The sequence below is a fragment of the Pinus tabuliformis genome, chromosome J (assembly GCF_031772625.1).
Source record: "Pinus tabuliformis cultivar Carrire ecotype Pingquan chromosome J, CPIR1, whole genome shotgun sequence".
In the NCBI taxonomy this organism is placed as follows: domain Eukaryota; kingdom Viridiplantae; phylum Streptophyta; class Pinopsida; order Pinales; family Pinaceae; genus Pinus; species Pinus tabuliformis.
This window is the reverse complement of record NC_142295.1, coordinates 42,637,473-42,656,060: the sequence shown is the minus strand read 5'-3', so window position 1 is coordinate 42,656,060 and position 18,588 is coordinate 42,637,473. Positions and strand designations below refer to the sequence as shown.

The window sequence follows — 18,588 nt, the reverse complement described above, 5'->3', positions numbered from 1 at the left end:
GATAAGGTGAAAGATGCAGCCCTTCTATTTGAGCTTTTGGATGACACTATTCAGGAAGTTGGGAAGCAGAATGTTGTGCAGGTCATCACCGATAATGCCTCAAATAATGTCCTTGCTGGAAAGATGCTTGAGTCCAAATATAGGACCATATTTTGGACTCCATGTGTTGAACATTGCATAGACCTCATGCTTGAGGACATAGGCAAAGTGGAGTGGGTAAAAAACACGATAGAGCATGCCAAGTTCATTACAAAATACATTTACAACCACTCATGGGTATTGAACCTAATGAGGAAAAACACTGGGGGCAAAGAGCTTGTTAGGCTTGCAATTACGAGATTTGCAACTCACTTCCTCATGTTGCAATGTCTCAATGGTCAACATAGAGCCTTGCAGAAGATGTTTTCTTCTGATGAATGGATTGAATCTCGATGGGCTTGTAAACAAGATAGAAAAGACACCAAAAAGAAAGTGTTTGACCATTATTTTTGGAAAAAGTCTGTAGAGCTTGTGAAAATTACCAAGCCCCTTGTTAAGGTGCTAAGGATGGTGGATGGGGAAAAATTGGCCATGGGCTACATTTATGAGGCTATGGATCAAGTAAAGGAGTAGATACGGGCAACTTACAAGGACAAGTTAGCTAATATGGCCATATATGGGAGATCATTGAAAATAGATGGAACAATCAACTCCATCGTCCTATACATGCAGCTGGGTATTTTTTGAACCCAAAGTATCATTATAAAGATCGGCTAGGAGATCTACAGGATGGGGAGGTCAGAGCTGGATTGATTGATTGCTTGGAGCGCATGGTCCTACCCATGCAGACCCGTTGGAAATGCATAGACAAATTACTATTTTCAATATGGCAGGTGGTACCTTTGGCAAAAACTTGGCAAAGATGGCAAGAGATGTGGATCAACCAAGTAAGAAATTCCAAATTCCAATTTGTTTTTCTTTTCAAGTTAATATTGTTTACGTTCTCTACAATTCAAATTATAAACTAAGTTACTAATTAATGTCTTTTTCTTTGCAACGCATTGGTGGGAGTCATTTGGTGGCCAGTGTCCTTAATTGCAAAGGTTTGCAATTAGAGTCCTCAGTAAAACTTGCAGTGCTTTGGGTTGTGAGTGCAATTGATCTGTTTTTTAGCGCATACACAGGAAGAAGAGAAACCGTTTGGAACAAAAACAGTTAAATGATCTTGTTTTCGTGCAATACAACCTTCGACTAAGGAGGAACCAAATAATGAACAAAACACCTGATCTAGATCCCATTGTGTTGGACAATATTGATCCAACATCAGAATGGGTGGAGGAGACTGAAGATCCTGTGTTTGATGTTGATTTTGATATCGACATGGCATTAGCAGGGGATGAAGCAGATTTTGTGGCGGCATCAGAACCAGGATCAGCAGCGGCATCAAGGAAAGGAAAAGAACCAATGGAAGGCACTAGTCGTGCAAGTCAACAAACTTGTGCTTCCATTAGGTCCACTTCTATTGTTATTGGTAGCATTCCTACTGAGGTTGCAGATCAGGCTGAGGCATCCTCAGACTCTGAACCAGATGATGTCTATGTAGCTCCTAATGATGATCCTATGTCTAGTAGTGGTGATGAACTTGATGATTGATCATGTGTACACTGTAGACTTGTAGTAGGCCAATGGCCTCATAGCTTGCAGCATTGTTTTTGGACTTTATAAGCAATTTAGAGCCTCATTGCTTATGTATTTTGTCGATGATATGTATTGCACTCAATGCCATTTTGATATATTCACTTTTACATGGTATATAAATGAGCAAACTTTGCATATTTTGTCTTTATTGGCTTGGAATCATGGTTTTAAATCTTAAAAATAGTTTTATTAAAAATTAATTATTTAATGTATTTTTCTAAAACCGATTCGTCTAGACCTAACCAGTCCCGATTCGACCGGTTCCGGTCGGTAACCCTGTTCATTAGGTGGACCGGTCCGATCACCGGTTCCGGTTTTTAAAACATTGTGTGATACAAGGTTTGCCACTTTTTATATTACTCTAAAAAGACTTGTTGAGGAAAAAGCAAGCCTAAGAGTTGTTTTCTACAACACTGAGTGGGAGAGATCTCCCCTTTCAAAAGAAACTAAGGGGGAAAATGTTGAACAAATAGTGCTCAATAATGGCTTTTGGGAAAATGCAAACAAGGTTTTAAAAATATGTCGCCCAATTGTTAATGTGCTCCGCATGGTTGATAGTGACAAACCTTGTATGGGTTTTGTTTATGAAGGCATTGATCGTTGTAAAGAGGCCATTGCAAATGCTTTTAATAATGTAGAAGTTGATTACCAGGAGATATGGGAGGTAATTGATCAAAGATGGAAGATGATGCATAGTCCATTACATGCAGCGGCATGCTATTTGGACCCTAGATTGTTTGGGTTATCAAGACATGGGGATGAAGAAGTCATGAATGGACTTAGCCAGGCTATTGAGAAGCTAAATCCAAATCCAGCGATTGCAAGTTTGGTTAGATGTCAGTTGAGGGCATACAGGTTAGAAGAAGGGTTATTTGGAACACAATCAGCAAAGTATGATAGGGGCATAAGTGATCCAGTAGTATGGTGGGAATTTTATGGATCAAGGGCACCAGAATGGCAAAATTTTGCTATTCGTATCTTAATCCAGGGATCAAGTGCATCAACGTGTGAAAGGAATTGGAGTTCCTTTGACCACATTCATTCAAAGAAAAGAAATAGATTGTTATCTAGAAGATTAGAAGATCTTGTTTATGCTCGTAATAACTTGTAGTTGGCTTTGAAAAATGTGGCTATAGAGTCAACCAATTCCTCTACTCCGTGGATCAATATTGTTCCTAATTCATCAAGGGATGAAGCTGATTTTTACATTGATAGTGACATTGACAGGGAATTGAGTGATGAATCTAATGCTGAAGCATTTAGCAAATTCACAGCTCCTACTGCTCTTGATGATATAGAACTTTTTGATATAACAAGTGGGCCACAAGAACATCAAGAATAAAACTTGTGTTCCCGTTTTAGACTTCTAGTTTACTTTTTGCATGAACAATTTTCTAAAACTGCCAAGCTACTTTAAACTTTAGAGTTTATATTTTGAATACTTTTTTATCAAATTGTTTTTCAATATATGAAATCTGATATGGCCCATGGTTTTGTTGAATTTGATATGGGTGCCAATGTCTATGATGAATTTCTCACCTTGTTTACTATGTACGAAAGTTGGTTCTTTATTGGCACTCGCTTTCACAGTTTATAAAAATTTAATATTTATATGTGAAAATGATTTAAATGTTTGAGCAATAATCCTATGTGTTTTCAATGTGCATTATGAACTTTGTAATTAACTTTAAATTGATTATATATATATATATATATATATACATTTTTTTTTCAAATTTCTATATGTCAAATTTTATGCCGACCTTTATTCAAATTTCAAGGTCATCGAACTCGAACACGAACACGAACATGGTGACTAAGGTTGTCACACTAATCCCAACTCTCTGTGTTTGAGCTATCTCCTAGGTTAGCTAAGCGGGGTGGTCCCTAATGAAATGTTAAGTTAAAAGATGTAAGTTACTAGGAGAGTATTATGGTGAAAATGGATTACTTTTAAGGGTTTATGAGCAAATATGATGTGAGCAACTTGAAATAATAATGCCAGTCACTAGGGACCACCCCCCTTAGCTAACCTAAGAGATAGCTCAAACGAAGAGAGTTGGGATTAGTGTGGCAGCCCCTTCTCTGAGTTGACTGCCACCAACAACACCTTGTGGGGTTGAAGTCTTTTCTCACTAACCTATAGGTAGGTGTAGGCAACAAGTGATCAAGTTGACACAGGGGGGAAATCGAGTTGAGGTCCTTTGCATTCTTCAAAGGTGCTATTGTCGGGAGAAATTCCAAGAGAGAAGCTCTGGTGATTTGTTGCTCACTTGGGTGAGATTTTGGGCTGAATGTGATAGCTTTCTTCAGTGAGGATTTCGCAATTCATGGGGCCAACACAGAGGGTAGAGATTGGGCACAACGTGGGTGGTGGAGACTCAACCATTGGAGTTGTTCCTTGCCGAGGGAAGTAAGGGAAGTATTGGTGGAGGCAATGGCTACCCTTCTGGAGTGTTTGGAGAGGATTTTGCTGGTGTATTGAGTGTCAGTGTGTTTCAGCAGTTCTAGAGGGCGTAGGGCTTTTTGGGGGTCGATTTTGGAAGGTCAAAATCTAGCCAAACCATTTCTAGGTTTTTGTGGGTATATTGAGAGGAGTCTCTGACTAATTTTACAGAATTTTGCAGGCAATATTTGGGCCTGAAATCCTAATTCTTATAACAGGGCAAATTGCTAGTTAGCTGGGGAATTTGCACCATTTTGTGGGTTCGACTTTGGCTTGGAAATAGGCCAAACCCTTTCTGGGTTTTACTGGGTTTTTGGTGGAGAGCTCAACATTAGTTTCGCAGAATTTTATGAGCACTTTTGGAGGCTCAAACAGGTGTTTCTTCCTGCGAGTAATTGTAGAATTTCTAGGGCCAACGCAGAACATTGAGAAGTCTTTCCTTTGCATCCGGGTAGCATTTTTTGTAGAAATTTCTGTTTTCCCACCCCGGTTTTCAGTTTCTCCTTATTTCTCCCATGTAGTTAAATGCCCATTCCCATAACCATACATTTAACAAACTGAAAAAAATAAATATTGCTGAAAACACAAATTCTGGAAATTTTTCAGAATGCTGGAAATTGCAGAATTAAAAATCAGCAATCAAAAACAACCATTAAAACACATTAAAACATTGATATTTTTGGTCATCTTGACCCTGGAAAAACCCCCTACAACTCTTGGGGAAAACCAGTTTGAGAGCTCTTCTTTATTTCTGAAAATTGCCTTTTTACAGTGAGAATTATTCAACAAAAAATCAGCAAGCAAATTTACAACTTATCTCCTTTCCCGTGCCTCACAGCAATCTGGAAATTACAGCAAACAGGACAGCAATAAATGCTGTACGACCTCCGTTTTGTGTGCAGAAAAATCAGCAAACTGCTCCTCGATTTTTGTGCAAAAATCTGTCTTTCACTATGTGCTGAATCAGCTGTACAAATCTGCTCAACTGCTGCCTTGGAATGTGTGCCAAGCTGCTGTCTCCTTCTCCTTCCTGCTCAGAAATCTCTCTTGCTCTCTTGCTCTCCTTCTCCCAATCTACTCATGAAAGAATGAATGACCTTTTCCTCCTTTTCCTCCTTTAATATAACTCCAAGTGACTTTTGGGTGATCCAAGTGACTTTTGGGTGATCTCTAAATCCAATGGCTGAAATAGATTTAGATCAATGGTTGAGATTAAATGCTCATTTAAATCTCACTTTCTATTTTTTAATTCACCCCACTTTAATAAAGACCCACTTAGTCATTTATTTCCAAAGTCACTTTTCCTTTCTAATTTTTCATTGACTTTATAAAAGTCACTTTAAAATTAGACTTAATAACTTTATCACTTAAAGTCACTTTTAAATTAGATTTAACTTTATAAAATTATAAAGTCACTTTAGGAGAAAAATTAAATTCTTTTGGACACTTTTCCCTAGGCCAAAGATCAAAGCCTAAGGGAACCACCTGTCCTCAGGTACCAAATTTCAACATTTTTCTCACCTGGGATTGTCTAGCTTGCTTTGGCAAGCCAGGTGCACACATTCCATGCATTGTACTCTCCTTTAATAATAAAATGGTTCAGTTTGGCACAGTTCTAGTGCAATTTTATGGGTGTTTAATTGTTGTCTGAATTTTTCTATGTCGTATGTGTATTTTGCTTGTTTAGCACTGTTATTTCCTTTTTGGAACATTACACTCAAGCAAGCCCTCCAAGGCATCTCCTCTTCTTCCTGACTTCAACAAGTACAAGATATGGTTTCATCTCAAAACCCTGATCTCTAACTCTCCAATAGATGAAACCTTAGCCCTAGGCTTCAAGATGCTCCAAGAAGATCAAAAAAATCCTAGAAACTCCAACAAATAGAGAGATAAAATACATAAGAAAATCCAAGAGAGAGAGAAAGACTAGTGTCCTCATTTAGATCACATTCTACACAATAATGAACAAGAATGATAGGTGAGTGGATGACTATATCCTTCCTCTATATATATGAGAATTAAGGGAGACCAAGAATACATATGTGGGCCAATCCCCTTACAAGAAACCTATAACAATCACATGTAGTTTCATACATGTTGAGTGCTAGACTCCAACATTCCCCTTGAGGTGTGTCCAACATTCCTACAAGCCTCCAAAGTCTCCATCAATCCTTCTAGGCCATGTACTCCACTAGATCCACTCCCCTTACATGAACATTGTGGCAACCCAAGCATCCTCTAGCCAACTCTAAGCCTCTAGGAATCCAAGCTACCATGTGTTGTCTAGGGCCCAATACCCATTTCCAAGATGCAAACATAGGTAATTCTTCATGCAAGCAACCATCTTCATGTGGCTATGATGAAGAATGTCACACAAGTTGTCAGGAGATCTACACCTTAGGGAAGAATGCCAAGCAAGCAACCTGCTGAATCAAGCAACCACTAAGTAAACCATCTCCATTGTGAAAATCCATGACGGACCATCTAGGGGTTGAACATGCACCATTTACCCCAAATATCATGAAGCACCTCCAATTATGGTATAAACACCTTTTGAGTAATCTGAAAGATAACATTTTCTTACTCTAATCACCATGAGGTTGCATGGATAACAAAACACCATTGACCACTCTAAATTTTACATGTCAGCAGTGTTTTAACCTTAATCAGAATGAGCACGCAGAGAATAACATACCAACATTGACCAATTTTAACAAGTAAATAGGAACGTGTTATTCCCAATAGAGTACCTTTTGTCAAATAATCAAAGAATGTTAATGGGTCAAACGTGGGATTGGATTAAGAATGTCAAAGACATTTTAATGGTAACTTTGATCATGTGCCTAGAAGCTTTTCACATGAAATGGTTTATTTCTTAAGCCATTAATAAACTGTTTTTGAATGGACTGAAACAAAATTCAATGCAGATAAGAAAGGCCTTTTCCCTTTTGTTTTCTGTTTGCTTGTTTAGGTGTTTTCTCCTTATCAATAGAAAATTCAGATTTCATGGTACAATTAGCACAACATATTTACCTATTAAGTGTTTTTCTTCACCGTGTATTAGCAGCACAGAAGTAAGCATGTTCATAGATACATTTATCCTCGACAATAAGACAAAACTTGGAAACAAGACACCAAAGGAGGTTCCACGTCATATATCATAGTTGCATTTGAATATTATTACAACACTTCATGATAGGAAAATACCAAAAAGCTAAAAGTCATTATGTTAACACCTCAAATTTATTTGGCCTTTTATAACTAAAGCACAAGAGAAGGCAGAGAAAATGCAGTTACAAAGCAATGACCAGAAAATAATAACCATAAAAAGGAACTGTATATCTCACCTTGAATAAACCTCCAAACCAGAATCTGCAAGGAATAAGAGAAATATAAGTATTCTCTCTCTCTCTCTCTCTCTCTCTCTCTCTCTTCAATTGAACCCATGAAGAACCCTAAGATGCATAAAAGGTCCTTTCTTCAAGAAAGTTAGAATAGAATATATCAGAGGGCTAGCAATAAGGAAAAGAACAAACACCATTGATATTAATGATTCAGAAAAGAAGATACACACCACTGTGTGACCAATCTCATAAATATTCTACATAAAAATCCATACCAAAAAACCAGTCAAACAATCAGGATATTAAAAACCATATCTTTTACCATATCCAAACCAAATGTTGTTGCAGTAGAACTAAAATATAGAACTATCCTAGACATCTAATGGATAAATGACCTGACCTATCTAGGTGGTTAATGGTATATTTAATTGTATGAAGTATACTATCCTGCTTATCATGATTCCAACACACTAACTAGCAAGCTTCTGTTAGTTTTTGTAGCATCGGATGGTGTTCTAGTCTCGAGACTTTGTGGAGAGGCTAAAACACAAGAGTTCTCCAAAACATAGAATCGTCTCTAGAAATTTCACCTAGGGATGGCTCAATTAAATTAATTGACCATAATTAAAAATTTCCTAACTTAGGAAAAATGGTCAATTAATCGTAATTAATTGAGAAAGGTGAGAATTCTCTAGAAAATCACACGGATCGACTTGGAGATGATCTCAGTCATCGATTAAGTTTTAATCTTGACTGTTAGAGTCCCAATTGGAGATTATAAGAAGAGGTCGATAGGTAGATGGAGAATACACCAGTGCAGATACTTAGTAATCAAAGCAGTTTGATTTCCTAGTTGCAACTGCAAGTGATTCAAGAGTGAGAACAAGTCAGTGATCAAGTAGCAAGTGGCAGAGGGGCAGCATAGCCCCAGTGCTAGAGAGTCAAAAAGAGGAGGCCGAAATTTATCTCCAAGTGGTAGTGCAGGAGCTGCGTAGAGCCTCAAGATAGGCAAATCGATTTCGCTGAAGGAAAGGTCATTTCAGTTTTCAGAAGCTAGGAGGATTTTCCAGTGTCGGAGAGACATTTTCCCAGGCAGCAACAGGCAGGACAGCTTGATTAGCATCAGTTCCAAGTTGAGCTTGAGAGGGTTTGCTCAAAGGTGATGCGGGGCCTGCTTTTCAGATGTCAAACTGAGTCGAGATTGCTTGTGGAGGGTAAAAATCCCTTAGTATATTTCTGCCAGTATTTCTCTTAGATAGAATCGCCAAATTGGCGACATTTTATTGTACTCGGAAATTTTGATGCTGCATAATAATAAAAACCCTCACTGTTGCACCGGTTTTCCCACATTGCGTTTTTCCGAGGACAATTGTCCAAAAATAATAGTGTCATAATTTTTTGTGTGTGCTAGCAATTCTCAATTCCCAACATTTTTATTTCCGCAACGTTTATTTTATTTTGTGAATAAATTGCAGTGTGATTAATTCGATGTTAATCAAAAAATTAATAAATTGAATAATTAGTTAGGAGAATTAATTCCAATTGTTGCATTTCAAGAAATTTTCACATGTTATCAAAGCAAAGTTGACAGACATGAGTCTCAGAGACAAGGGAGAATTTTGTGGCTCAAATGGAGCAGCAGCACGAATTTTCCAAGGGTTGCATTGTGCCCATAGTTTTTAAAACCGTTTTGAAAAACCGGTAACCGGTCAAACCGGCCGGTTAGATAGCTGGCCGGTCCGAACCGGCCAAAAAACCCGGTCCAACCTTGCATTTCGCCATATTTGAGGCCCTAACCGGTGAAAACCGGCCGGTTTGTATCAAACCGGCCGGTTTTGTCCTAAACCGGCCGGTTTTAGGCACGCCCAGTGAAACATGCAAAAAGGTGGATTTTGACTGTGGTTTAGGGGTTTGGGGGGGGGAAGTAAAGGTGTTTTCCCTCCAAAAGGCTATATAAATGAATGTAAGGGTATATAAATGAATGTAGGCTGTTTGAAAATAGAACCAGCCCAAAACACCATAGAACCAAGAAATTTTAGCTGTGATTGTTGGCTTAAACAGAAAGAAAGATATGGTGCACCTTAGAAGAGCAGCAAAAGAATACTTGTAGATTCCACCAGTACCCATAACTGTATAGACATCAACTAAGCTAAGCAACTGAACCTAATTGTGTACCCCACTCCATAGTTAAAATCATTGATCGATAAAAGGTCAAGACAGTAAAAAGATTCCATAAAGTCATGGTTCAAATACAAGAATTGGAACATTTAACACAACTCTATGCTCTTCAGCTCAATGAGATGGGTAGGGTACTAGGTGTTGAATAGTTGATGCAGTGGGGTGCTTATAACATTAACCTTGAAGAATAGTTCAAGTAATTTCACTGGAAAAGACAACATTATGAACTATATGGGTTGAAAGTTCCCATCACAAATGATCTACAACTAATAGAAAGGGGGCAAGAAACACAGACAAACATATAACCACAAAGAAAGTATGTTACCATGGATTATCAAGGTTTCACATTGAATAACTAGGCCAAAAGACTTTAGAATATGATGTGCACACTGCAAAGGAACCTCACCATCACTCAAATCAAGAACTGAGTCAAACTCCCACAACCAAATAAAGATGATGCTACCAAGAAAGCATGCTCAGCAAGAGAAAATCTCATTTACTATGCTTTGAGAACAAAACATTCTTAAGAGGGTGGCAATGTAGTAGGAACAGTACTAATTATGCCAATGAAAGGTCAAAGGCCACACACCTCGTGACCAATCACTGTATATCTATACACAGTCAAGAGGCCCAATGTTGATATCATTCTTAATAAATTCTTATCAATCAATCATTATCCAGTATTTTAATTTACAATTGCAGATATACTCTATCAATCTTAGTAATAAACATGGACTATTTATTCCAGTCTCCATCCATGAGGTGATTATGGGACCCCACATCAGTGCTTACAGCAACCTTAGTCACCTAAACTAATTTAAAATAATGGTCAGCTCTTAAACCATAGCAATACAAGTAATGACGGTGCAAAAAGGCGGATTTTCACTGTGGTTTAGGGGTTTTGGGGGGGAAGTAAAGGTGTTTTGATATATTCACCTTTACATGGTATATAAATGAGCAAACTTTGCATATTTTGTCTCTATTGGCTTGGAATCATGGTTTTACATCTTAAAAATAGTTTTGTTTCATTAAAAATTAATTATTTAATGTATTTTTTTAAAACCAGTTCGTTTAGACCAAACCAGTCCCGGTTAGACCGGTTTCGGTCGGTAAACCGGTTCATTAGGTGGACCGGTCCGGTCACCGGTTCCGGTTTTAAAAACATTGATTGTGCCTAGCCAGGTAGCGCGAATTGCTAGACAAGGGGTTGAATTTCTAGTTGCAGAGTACAGGAAGGGTCGATTTGTCTAGGAAGTGATCCCAGCAAGCAGTAGGTGAGCATCTCTTATCTTTCGCAGAGCATATTTCTTGTTTGGGCGCAATTGGTTTTTGCAGCAGTTTTCAATAGCAGAATCAATGCCGGATGGAAGAGAAATTGCACACACAGAGGGAGTTTCTCTCAGAGGGTTTCTAGTTTCAGAAATCCAAAATTTCCAGTTGTAGCAGGCAGTAGCAGCAGGCAGATTTTCTCACTCCAGGAAGGAGTGCGAGTAGTTGTGCTAGTAGCCGAGTAGGTGAAAGAGGGAGATTTTCATCCCAGGTCGAGTTTTTGCAATGATGGCTTCAGCAGGACTCCGAGATCAAGATAGATAAGAGGGTGCACCGACCTATTTTATCTGGAACGTCGGGATGGCATTCATGCTAATTGAATATGGTCTGAAAATGTATGCAAAAAGAGTTGTAGTTGTACCTACAGACGTTGATCAACTAGTGAATTACAACAAGGAGATGGCCAAGGCGAAGCAGTTCATTCTCAATGGAGTTCAAGGTCATATATTTGCACATGTTGCGGCTAAGAATACGGCCAAAGAAATGTGGGATTTTATTGTCTCACTATATCAAAACCCTTCCAAGCAGCAAAAGATGTTCTTAAAGGGAAAGCTAAGAAATGTTTGAATGCATAAGGGTGAAAGCATCAACCCCTATCTCACCAGGATTCAAGATATCCAAGATGAGCTTGCATCCATAGGAGAGTCACCTCCAACTACAAAACTTGTGTGTTTGGCCCTCAACAATGTCACCAAGGAATGGGCGACCTTCGTCCAAGGCATTTTGGGACAAGATCAGTTGCCTAGATGGAACTGGATGTGGGCAAATCTCACACAAGAGGATATGAGGCGAGCTCTAGTAAAGACAAGGTCCTTGCATCAAAAAGGAAATCAAAAGGTCCCAGTCAGGGACAAGGCTCGCAAGGAGAGAAGAAGAAGAAGGATTTGTCGAAGATCAAGTGCTTCACGTGTGGTGAGTTCGGCCCTACAGTAATCAGTGTCCTCAAAGGAAGAAAGACAAGAAGGAGAAGCGGGAGCAAGCAGCAACTTCGACAGAGATAGATCAATTGTCTTCCAGGTTGGAGGAATAATTCGCCTTGTATGCAATTATACCTCCAGGAGAGAGGTGGGGAGACATCGAGTTCTAGACTCCAGAGTTGCGCAAAGCTGGGCAGGGTCTATAGAGGAGCAACAGTTGCAGTTTACTCCTCACATGGGTCAATACCCTTGCTATAGGGGGCCACAATATTCAATAGCAGGAGGATCAATGTCAGTTGGTGCAATCACTTCCAGAGTAACAGTTGCAGATTGGTTGCAGTCAGAGATGTTAAGGAGCGCAGAGCGGGAGGCTCAGTAGCAGAATCAACAACAACACAAATTTCTTAGTGGACAGTGCAAAGGCTAGTAGCAGCCAAATACTCAAGAGACAGTTGCAGCACAGAGATACAATTGATTCAGTATTTTGGATGCTTTTCAATTGCAGTAGTTGCAGTAGCAGCAACAATAATTGAGAGGGAGTGTTAGTTGGGTTGTAGTACCAGTAGCAGCAACAATAATTGAAAGGGAGTGTTAGTTGGGTTGCAATACCAGTAGCAGCAACAATAGTTGAGAGGGAGTGTGAGTTGGGTTGCAGTGCAAATGCAGAGTTGGCAGCGGTATAGGTTGTATAGTGTTGTGTCAGCAGCAGCACAGATGCAGCATGGTTCAGCTCCAGTTAGTGGCAAATGAATCAGAGTTAGCAAAATGGTTGGTGGACAGTGGTAGGCAACTACAGTTGTCAGACATCAACAGTGTGGTTGGAGAATGTTACAAAGATAGAGTTTGGAGAGAACACCTTCCTCGCTAACAGGGAGTGTTAGTTTTTGTAGCACTAGATGGTGTTCTAGTATCGAGACTATGTGGAGAGGCTAAAACACAGGAGTTCTCCAAAACCAAGAAATCGCTTCTGGAAATTCCACTTAGAGATGGCTCACTTAAATTAATTGACCATAGTTAAAAAATTCTCTAGGAAAAATGGTTAATTAATAGTACTTAAATGAGGAAGGTGAGAATTCTCTAGAATTCTCTAGAAACCCACACGGATCAACTTGGAGATGATCTCAACCATCAATTAAGTTTTAATCTTGGCTATAGGAGTCCCAACTGGAGATTATAAGAATAGGTCAATGGGTAGATGGAGAATACACCAATGCAGATACTCAGTGATCAAGGCAATTTGATTTCTTAGTTGCAGGTGATTCAGTAGTGAGTTCAAGCCAGTGATTGAGTAGCAGGTGGCAGAGGGGCAGCATAGCAGTATTCCAAAGTTTCTAGTTCTGGAGAGTCAAAAAGAGGAGGCCGAAATTTATCTCCAAGAGGCAACGCAAGGGCTACACAGAGCTTCAAGATAGGCAGTTTGATTTGGCTAAAGGGAAGGTCATTTCAGTTTCCAAAGACCAAGAGGATTTTCCAGTGTGCTAGAGAGACATTTTCCCAGTCAGCAATAGGCAGGATGGCTTGATTAGCCTCAGTTCTGGGATGAGCATGAGAGGGTCTAAGCAGAGGTGACGGTGGGCATGCGCAAAGGGTTTGGACGGCTTGCTTTTCAAAGGTCAAACTGAATCGAGATTGCTTGTGGAGCGTAAAAATCCCTCAATATATTTTTGTCAGTGTTGCTCTTGGATAGAATCGCCAATTTGGCAACATTTTATTGTACTCATAAATAATGTCGCTGCATAATAATAAAAACCCTCACTGGTCTACCAGTTTTCCCACATTGGGATTTTCCGAGGACTATTGTCCAAAACTAACGGTGCCATAATATTTTGTGTGCTAGCATTTCTCAGTTTCCCGTATTTTTATTTCCGCAGCATTGATTTTCTTTTGTGAAGAAATTGCAGTGTGATTAATTCAATATTAATCAGAAAATTAATAAACTGAATAATCAGTTAGGAGAATTAATTATAGTTGCTGCATTTCAAGAAATTTTCACAGCTTCTCCATCAAGCCATGTCTAAAATGAAATTATGGACATCTCCATTACAGTGGTTAACCAAATTACATAGTTTTGAGTCTTGACATATACAAAAGTTACATAATTATTCTTCCATGCTAAATGTCTATATTTTTTAATTTCAAAACTGCTTCTAGTAAACCATCAAATTATGAATGTTGTAGATTGCATACCCAATGGTTTTATACATATTTATCCAAAGCCAATGAAAAATAATTGACAGAAATATATCAATAGCATTTGATAGATAGAGTCAAAAAGCTAGAAAGAGGGCAGGGTCTCCTAACAATCAATGTTACCCTAATTTTTTTCTGCCACAAAGAACACATTTGAGTATTTCTATCTCTTGTTTTCCCTTTTTCTTCCAACAAAACCAAAACCAACGAAATCAAATCATAAACCAAATGATAAATCTGTGTGTGTAACTAAGCAGGTAACACAAGCAATAAAACTGATAAAATCCTCACCGTCCTCCAAGACTACGATTCAATGCCCTTAATAGCCATGGTTTGGATTTGGTACTTTCTTCTTCCCAACATCGCTGGAAACTGCAGAAAAGCACATATTCATTTTAGGCCAAACAACAGAAACCACAAATAACTTCATACATACATCTGGATACAATTCATGCCCACTATATTTATTACTTATTGTAAAGATTCTCAGTCTGATCCCAAGTATCAAGCTTCCAAACATCCGACTCTGTAATAGGCCTTTGATAGCCTAGCTTCATGAGGGGTGTCATCCATTCAAAAAAGATTTCTGTTTCAAAACAGAGATTTACATGTTACAATCAATTCTGTATTTCACGATTAAACAAAGGAAAAGCAACCATGAAGACTCTTGAAGAATTAAGTTTTCCTATGTAAATAACATACTTGAATTTTTTGGTGTTTCAACACAAGGTGCAAGAAAATATCATTATGACTTACTGGAAAAGAAATGCACATGTCGCTCAGGACAAATCATGTCCCCATCTGGAAGAGGTTCATACTCCACTGAAGCTGCACTACAATCTTCACGCTCAACAGGAATGTACCCAGAATACGGAACCAAGTTGGGTAGATAAAATAGCAGTAATATGCAAAATATAGCCTGCAAAAGCAATGTTTTTTTTGGGGTTGTCAATCCTCTAGTTGCTTGCATTCTTCAAGAACAGAAATTTGCTCGAATAAAGATATGAGGCAAACAAAAAGTTACTACACTGGAGTTCAACAGTTCTGCAGTGATAATGAAAAATAATATAATAATTAAAGATATAATACCTTATATTAAGTCATCACTTAATGTTAGGGACTCAATATTAAAACATAGTTAATCTATCTGTAAGTTTGTAGCTATATAAGGTACACTATAGAACACGGAACAATCAGTTATGTATGTGGCAAAGCCACAAAGACGCCTCTCATACTAATAATTCAAAGCAAAGTTACTGGACTTGGACTCAAAGAGGGCAATGGCTCAGCTCAGATTTTGTCTTAAACAAAACAAAAATACATAAAAGACTCTCAACTTTAAACAAATATATATATATATATAGACAAACACACATACATATTCAATATATATATATATATATATATATATATCCAATGTTATGATAAAATACTCTCAACTTTATATAGAGAGAAAGAAAAACAATTACACACCAAATATGCAAGTTTGGTGATTTATATTGCATAGGCTAAATCCTCAAGGATATTTCCATCTTGAGGGGCATAACCTTAGAGCCCAACACCTAACACATGCATGTCTAGATGATGAAGCAGCTCCAAGTCATTCAAGTCCTCCACTAGGAAAGTTGTTGGCTTACTCTACATGACCCAATCCAAGGAGGGATCTGTTGTAACATAAAATGACCTAGTCAAAAAATTTTGACTTTTCCACAATGTTCGCTAAAAAACTGGACATTTTCCCTGTCACCTTAAACTCTCTGACCCTGTGAAATTTTCCCAATTTATCTGAATCCTTCATATTTGAAGTTTTCGTCAGAAAATGGTCCCTTACCTATTTTGTTCCTATATACCCAAATTTCAGACTAAATAAAATAAGTTATTTAAAAATTCAAATCTTTTAATAAAGATTTTATTTTTCTTTAATTTAATTATCCCATTATTTTTTGTTCCACAATAAACCCCCATAATTTATCAAAAAGTATGTTTTGACTTCATCATACTAAGTATCCACACCAACCATTGAATGAGCAAGCCATGGAAAAGCAAGCCTGTGCCTCAGTCAAATCTCTTAAGCATTTCAAGACTTATGCGGGTTATTCCAAAATCATTGCTTTTGTCCCACATTCTGCGGTTAAAGATATATTAACTCACACTGATTGCTTAGGGACTCATGCTAGGTGGGTTACTAAAACACAAGAATATGATTTAGAGATTAGACCCACCAAGTTAGTCAAAGGCCAAGGCTTGGCTCAAATGATGACCGAAGGTAATGAAAAAGCTCTTGGTTTGATTTGTCTTAACGATCTATCTTCACCTGAGCTGCAAAGATTAGGAGAGCATGAGTGGTACAAGGGCATTATTTATTGCTTGGTAAATCTTACATGTCCTAACCATTTAGTCGCTCATAAGAGAAGGTCTCTTAGATTAAAAGCCACTAAGTATTGCCTCATGAAGGATGGCCTTGGATGGAGAAATCCTGAGGGCATAGTACTTAGGTGTGTTGATGAAATTGAGTCCAAGAAGTTAGTCCCTGAGTTTCATTCGGGATTTTGTGGTGGTCATTATGCTGCTAGAACTACTACCCACAAAATTCTGAGAGTTGGTTATTATTGGCCTTCGATTTGTTCTGATGTGCATAAGTTTGTTAGAAGTTGTCAAGCCTGCCAACTGTTCACTAGGAAACAGAAGCTTGTTGCCCTGCCCTTACAACCTATCATTGTGGACGCACCTTTTCAGCATTGGGGTCTGGACTTCATTGGGAAGTTTCATGAAAATTCTAGCAATGGCTACTCATGGATTTTGACTGCTACCAATAATTTCACTAAATGGGTTGAAGCCATCCCTGCTAAGAATGCCACTGAAAAGGTCATTATGGATTTCATTGAAAATAATATCATTACTAGCTTTGGTGTCCCTGCTAAGATCACTACTGATACTACAAAGGCTTTTAGTTCTTCAGAATTTTCGTCTTTTTGTTTCAAGTATGGCATTGTCTTATCTCATTCATCAAATTACTATCCTCAAGGTAATGGTCTTGCTGAATCAAGTAATAAAAATCTGATAACCATTATCAAGAAGATAGTAGGAGATAATAAAAGATCTTGGGATAGCAAAATCAAGTATGCTTTATGGGCAGATAGGATTACTAAAAAGAAAGCGACTGGTAAAAGTCCCTTTGAATTAGTTTATGGTTTGGATGTAACCTTACCTGTGCACTTGAAATTGTCAGCTTATCAACTCCTTTAGCATTTTTCCACTAATAAAGATGTTGTTCAAAATAGAATTGATCAAATTGTGGAGTTGGATGAAACTCGTAGGGCAGCTTTTGATAATATATGTAAAAGTCAATCTAACATTAAGAAAAGCTTTGATAAATCTTCTCGATCTAGATCTTTGCAGGTTGGAGGTATGGTGCTCCTTTTGGATCACAACAATGAAAAACCTGGAAAACATAAGAAATTTGACAGTTTGTGGTTGAGACCATACATTATCCGAGACATTGCTGGACCAAACTCATTCCACTTGAGCAGATTGGATGGCGAACCACTTGACCTACCTGCGAATGGCCAAATGCTCAAGCTATTCCTCAAAGATAACATATGATGCCATGGGGCATCCTCTATATTACATTTCTAACCCTACACCTTGTCATTTTAGCATTTCATTTCTGTTTTAGGATTAGATTTAATTTTCATGTTACTAGATAGCTAATAAATGAAGAGCTTATATCTTTCCTGTGTTTAATGTTATGTGATGATTTTTTGGATGGACGCTACTTATGTTTTGTTGTGTGTTGCATGGATGCAGATTCTAGAATCTCACATTCCTAAAGTGCAGCAACGTGTCCCCAAGTAGAGCCAGATGTTGACCACTACGTGTCGACAACCCATAGCAGTACACCCCCTTTTTTCGCAAAGGAATAGAGTCCGATCAACGTGACCGTACCATTCGACTATCATCATCAGCCTGATCATGTTATATTGTAAACCCAATCTGCATGTGTAAATTGTAAATAATCTCAGCAGATTTGTGTCATGTATGTAATTGCCTAGGTAAACCTAATTTCTTGGTGATGATCTACATTCCGGAAAGTTTTTTGTCTCACCGATCCATGATCGGCAGAGTTTTCCTTCAGCCTTACCCCAAAGCCGAAATGGATTTTGTCATTAGAATCTTAGGGGAGTCCTAATGTGCTAGATCGAGTTTATGTAAAAGTGATTTGGGAATAATCCTAACTATTTGGTTAAGTTATTTTATTACAAATTGCTTGATCTGCTAGATTATATTTGTGTCGCAGAACTGGGTAGTCTATGAGGGTTTATATCAAATGGGTTTTCCCCTTGAGATGTAAAAATGTAAAAAATCATGATGTAAAATGTCTTGAGGGTTAGAAAAATAATTTAACCCCTCATAAGTCCTAGGTCCTAGGTAAATTTAAATTTTCCAAAAAGACAAAATTCGTGGGTCCTTTAAAAAATTAAATTTTAAAAGGTCCAGGGACTAAGGT

At 38.1% G+C, this 18,588-nt stretch overlaps 1 protein-coding gene across 2 annotated transcripts in view; it reads right to left on the bottom strand.

Moving 5' to 3' along the window:
• LOC149225390 (ABC transporter C family member 2-like) overlaps nt 1–18,588 on the bottom strand; it is a 500,427-nt gene that overhangs the window by 262,841 nt on the left and 218,998 nt on the right. For both annotated transcript variants that reach the window (XM_089377078.1, XM_089377079.1), the window contains exons 4-7: nt 14,838–15,000; nt 14,553–14,667; nt 14,373–14,453; nt 7,471–7,495 (exon numbers count right to left, since the gene is read on the bottom strand). In XM_089377078.1, coding sequence (XP_089233204.1) covers nt 7,471–7,495; nt 14,373–14,453; nt 14,553–14,667; nt 14,838–15,000 — 384 coding nt within the window. The remainder of the gene's footprint in view (nt 1–7,470; nt 7,496–14,372; nt 14,454–14,552; nt 14,668–14,837; nt 15,001–18,588) is intronic.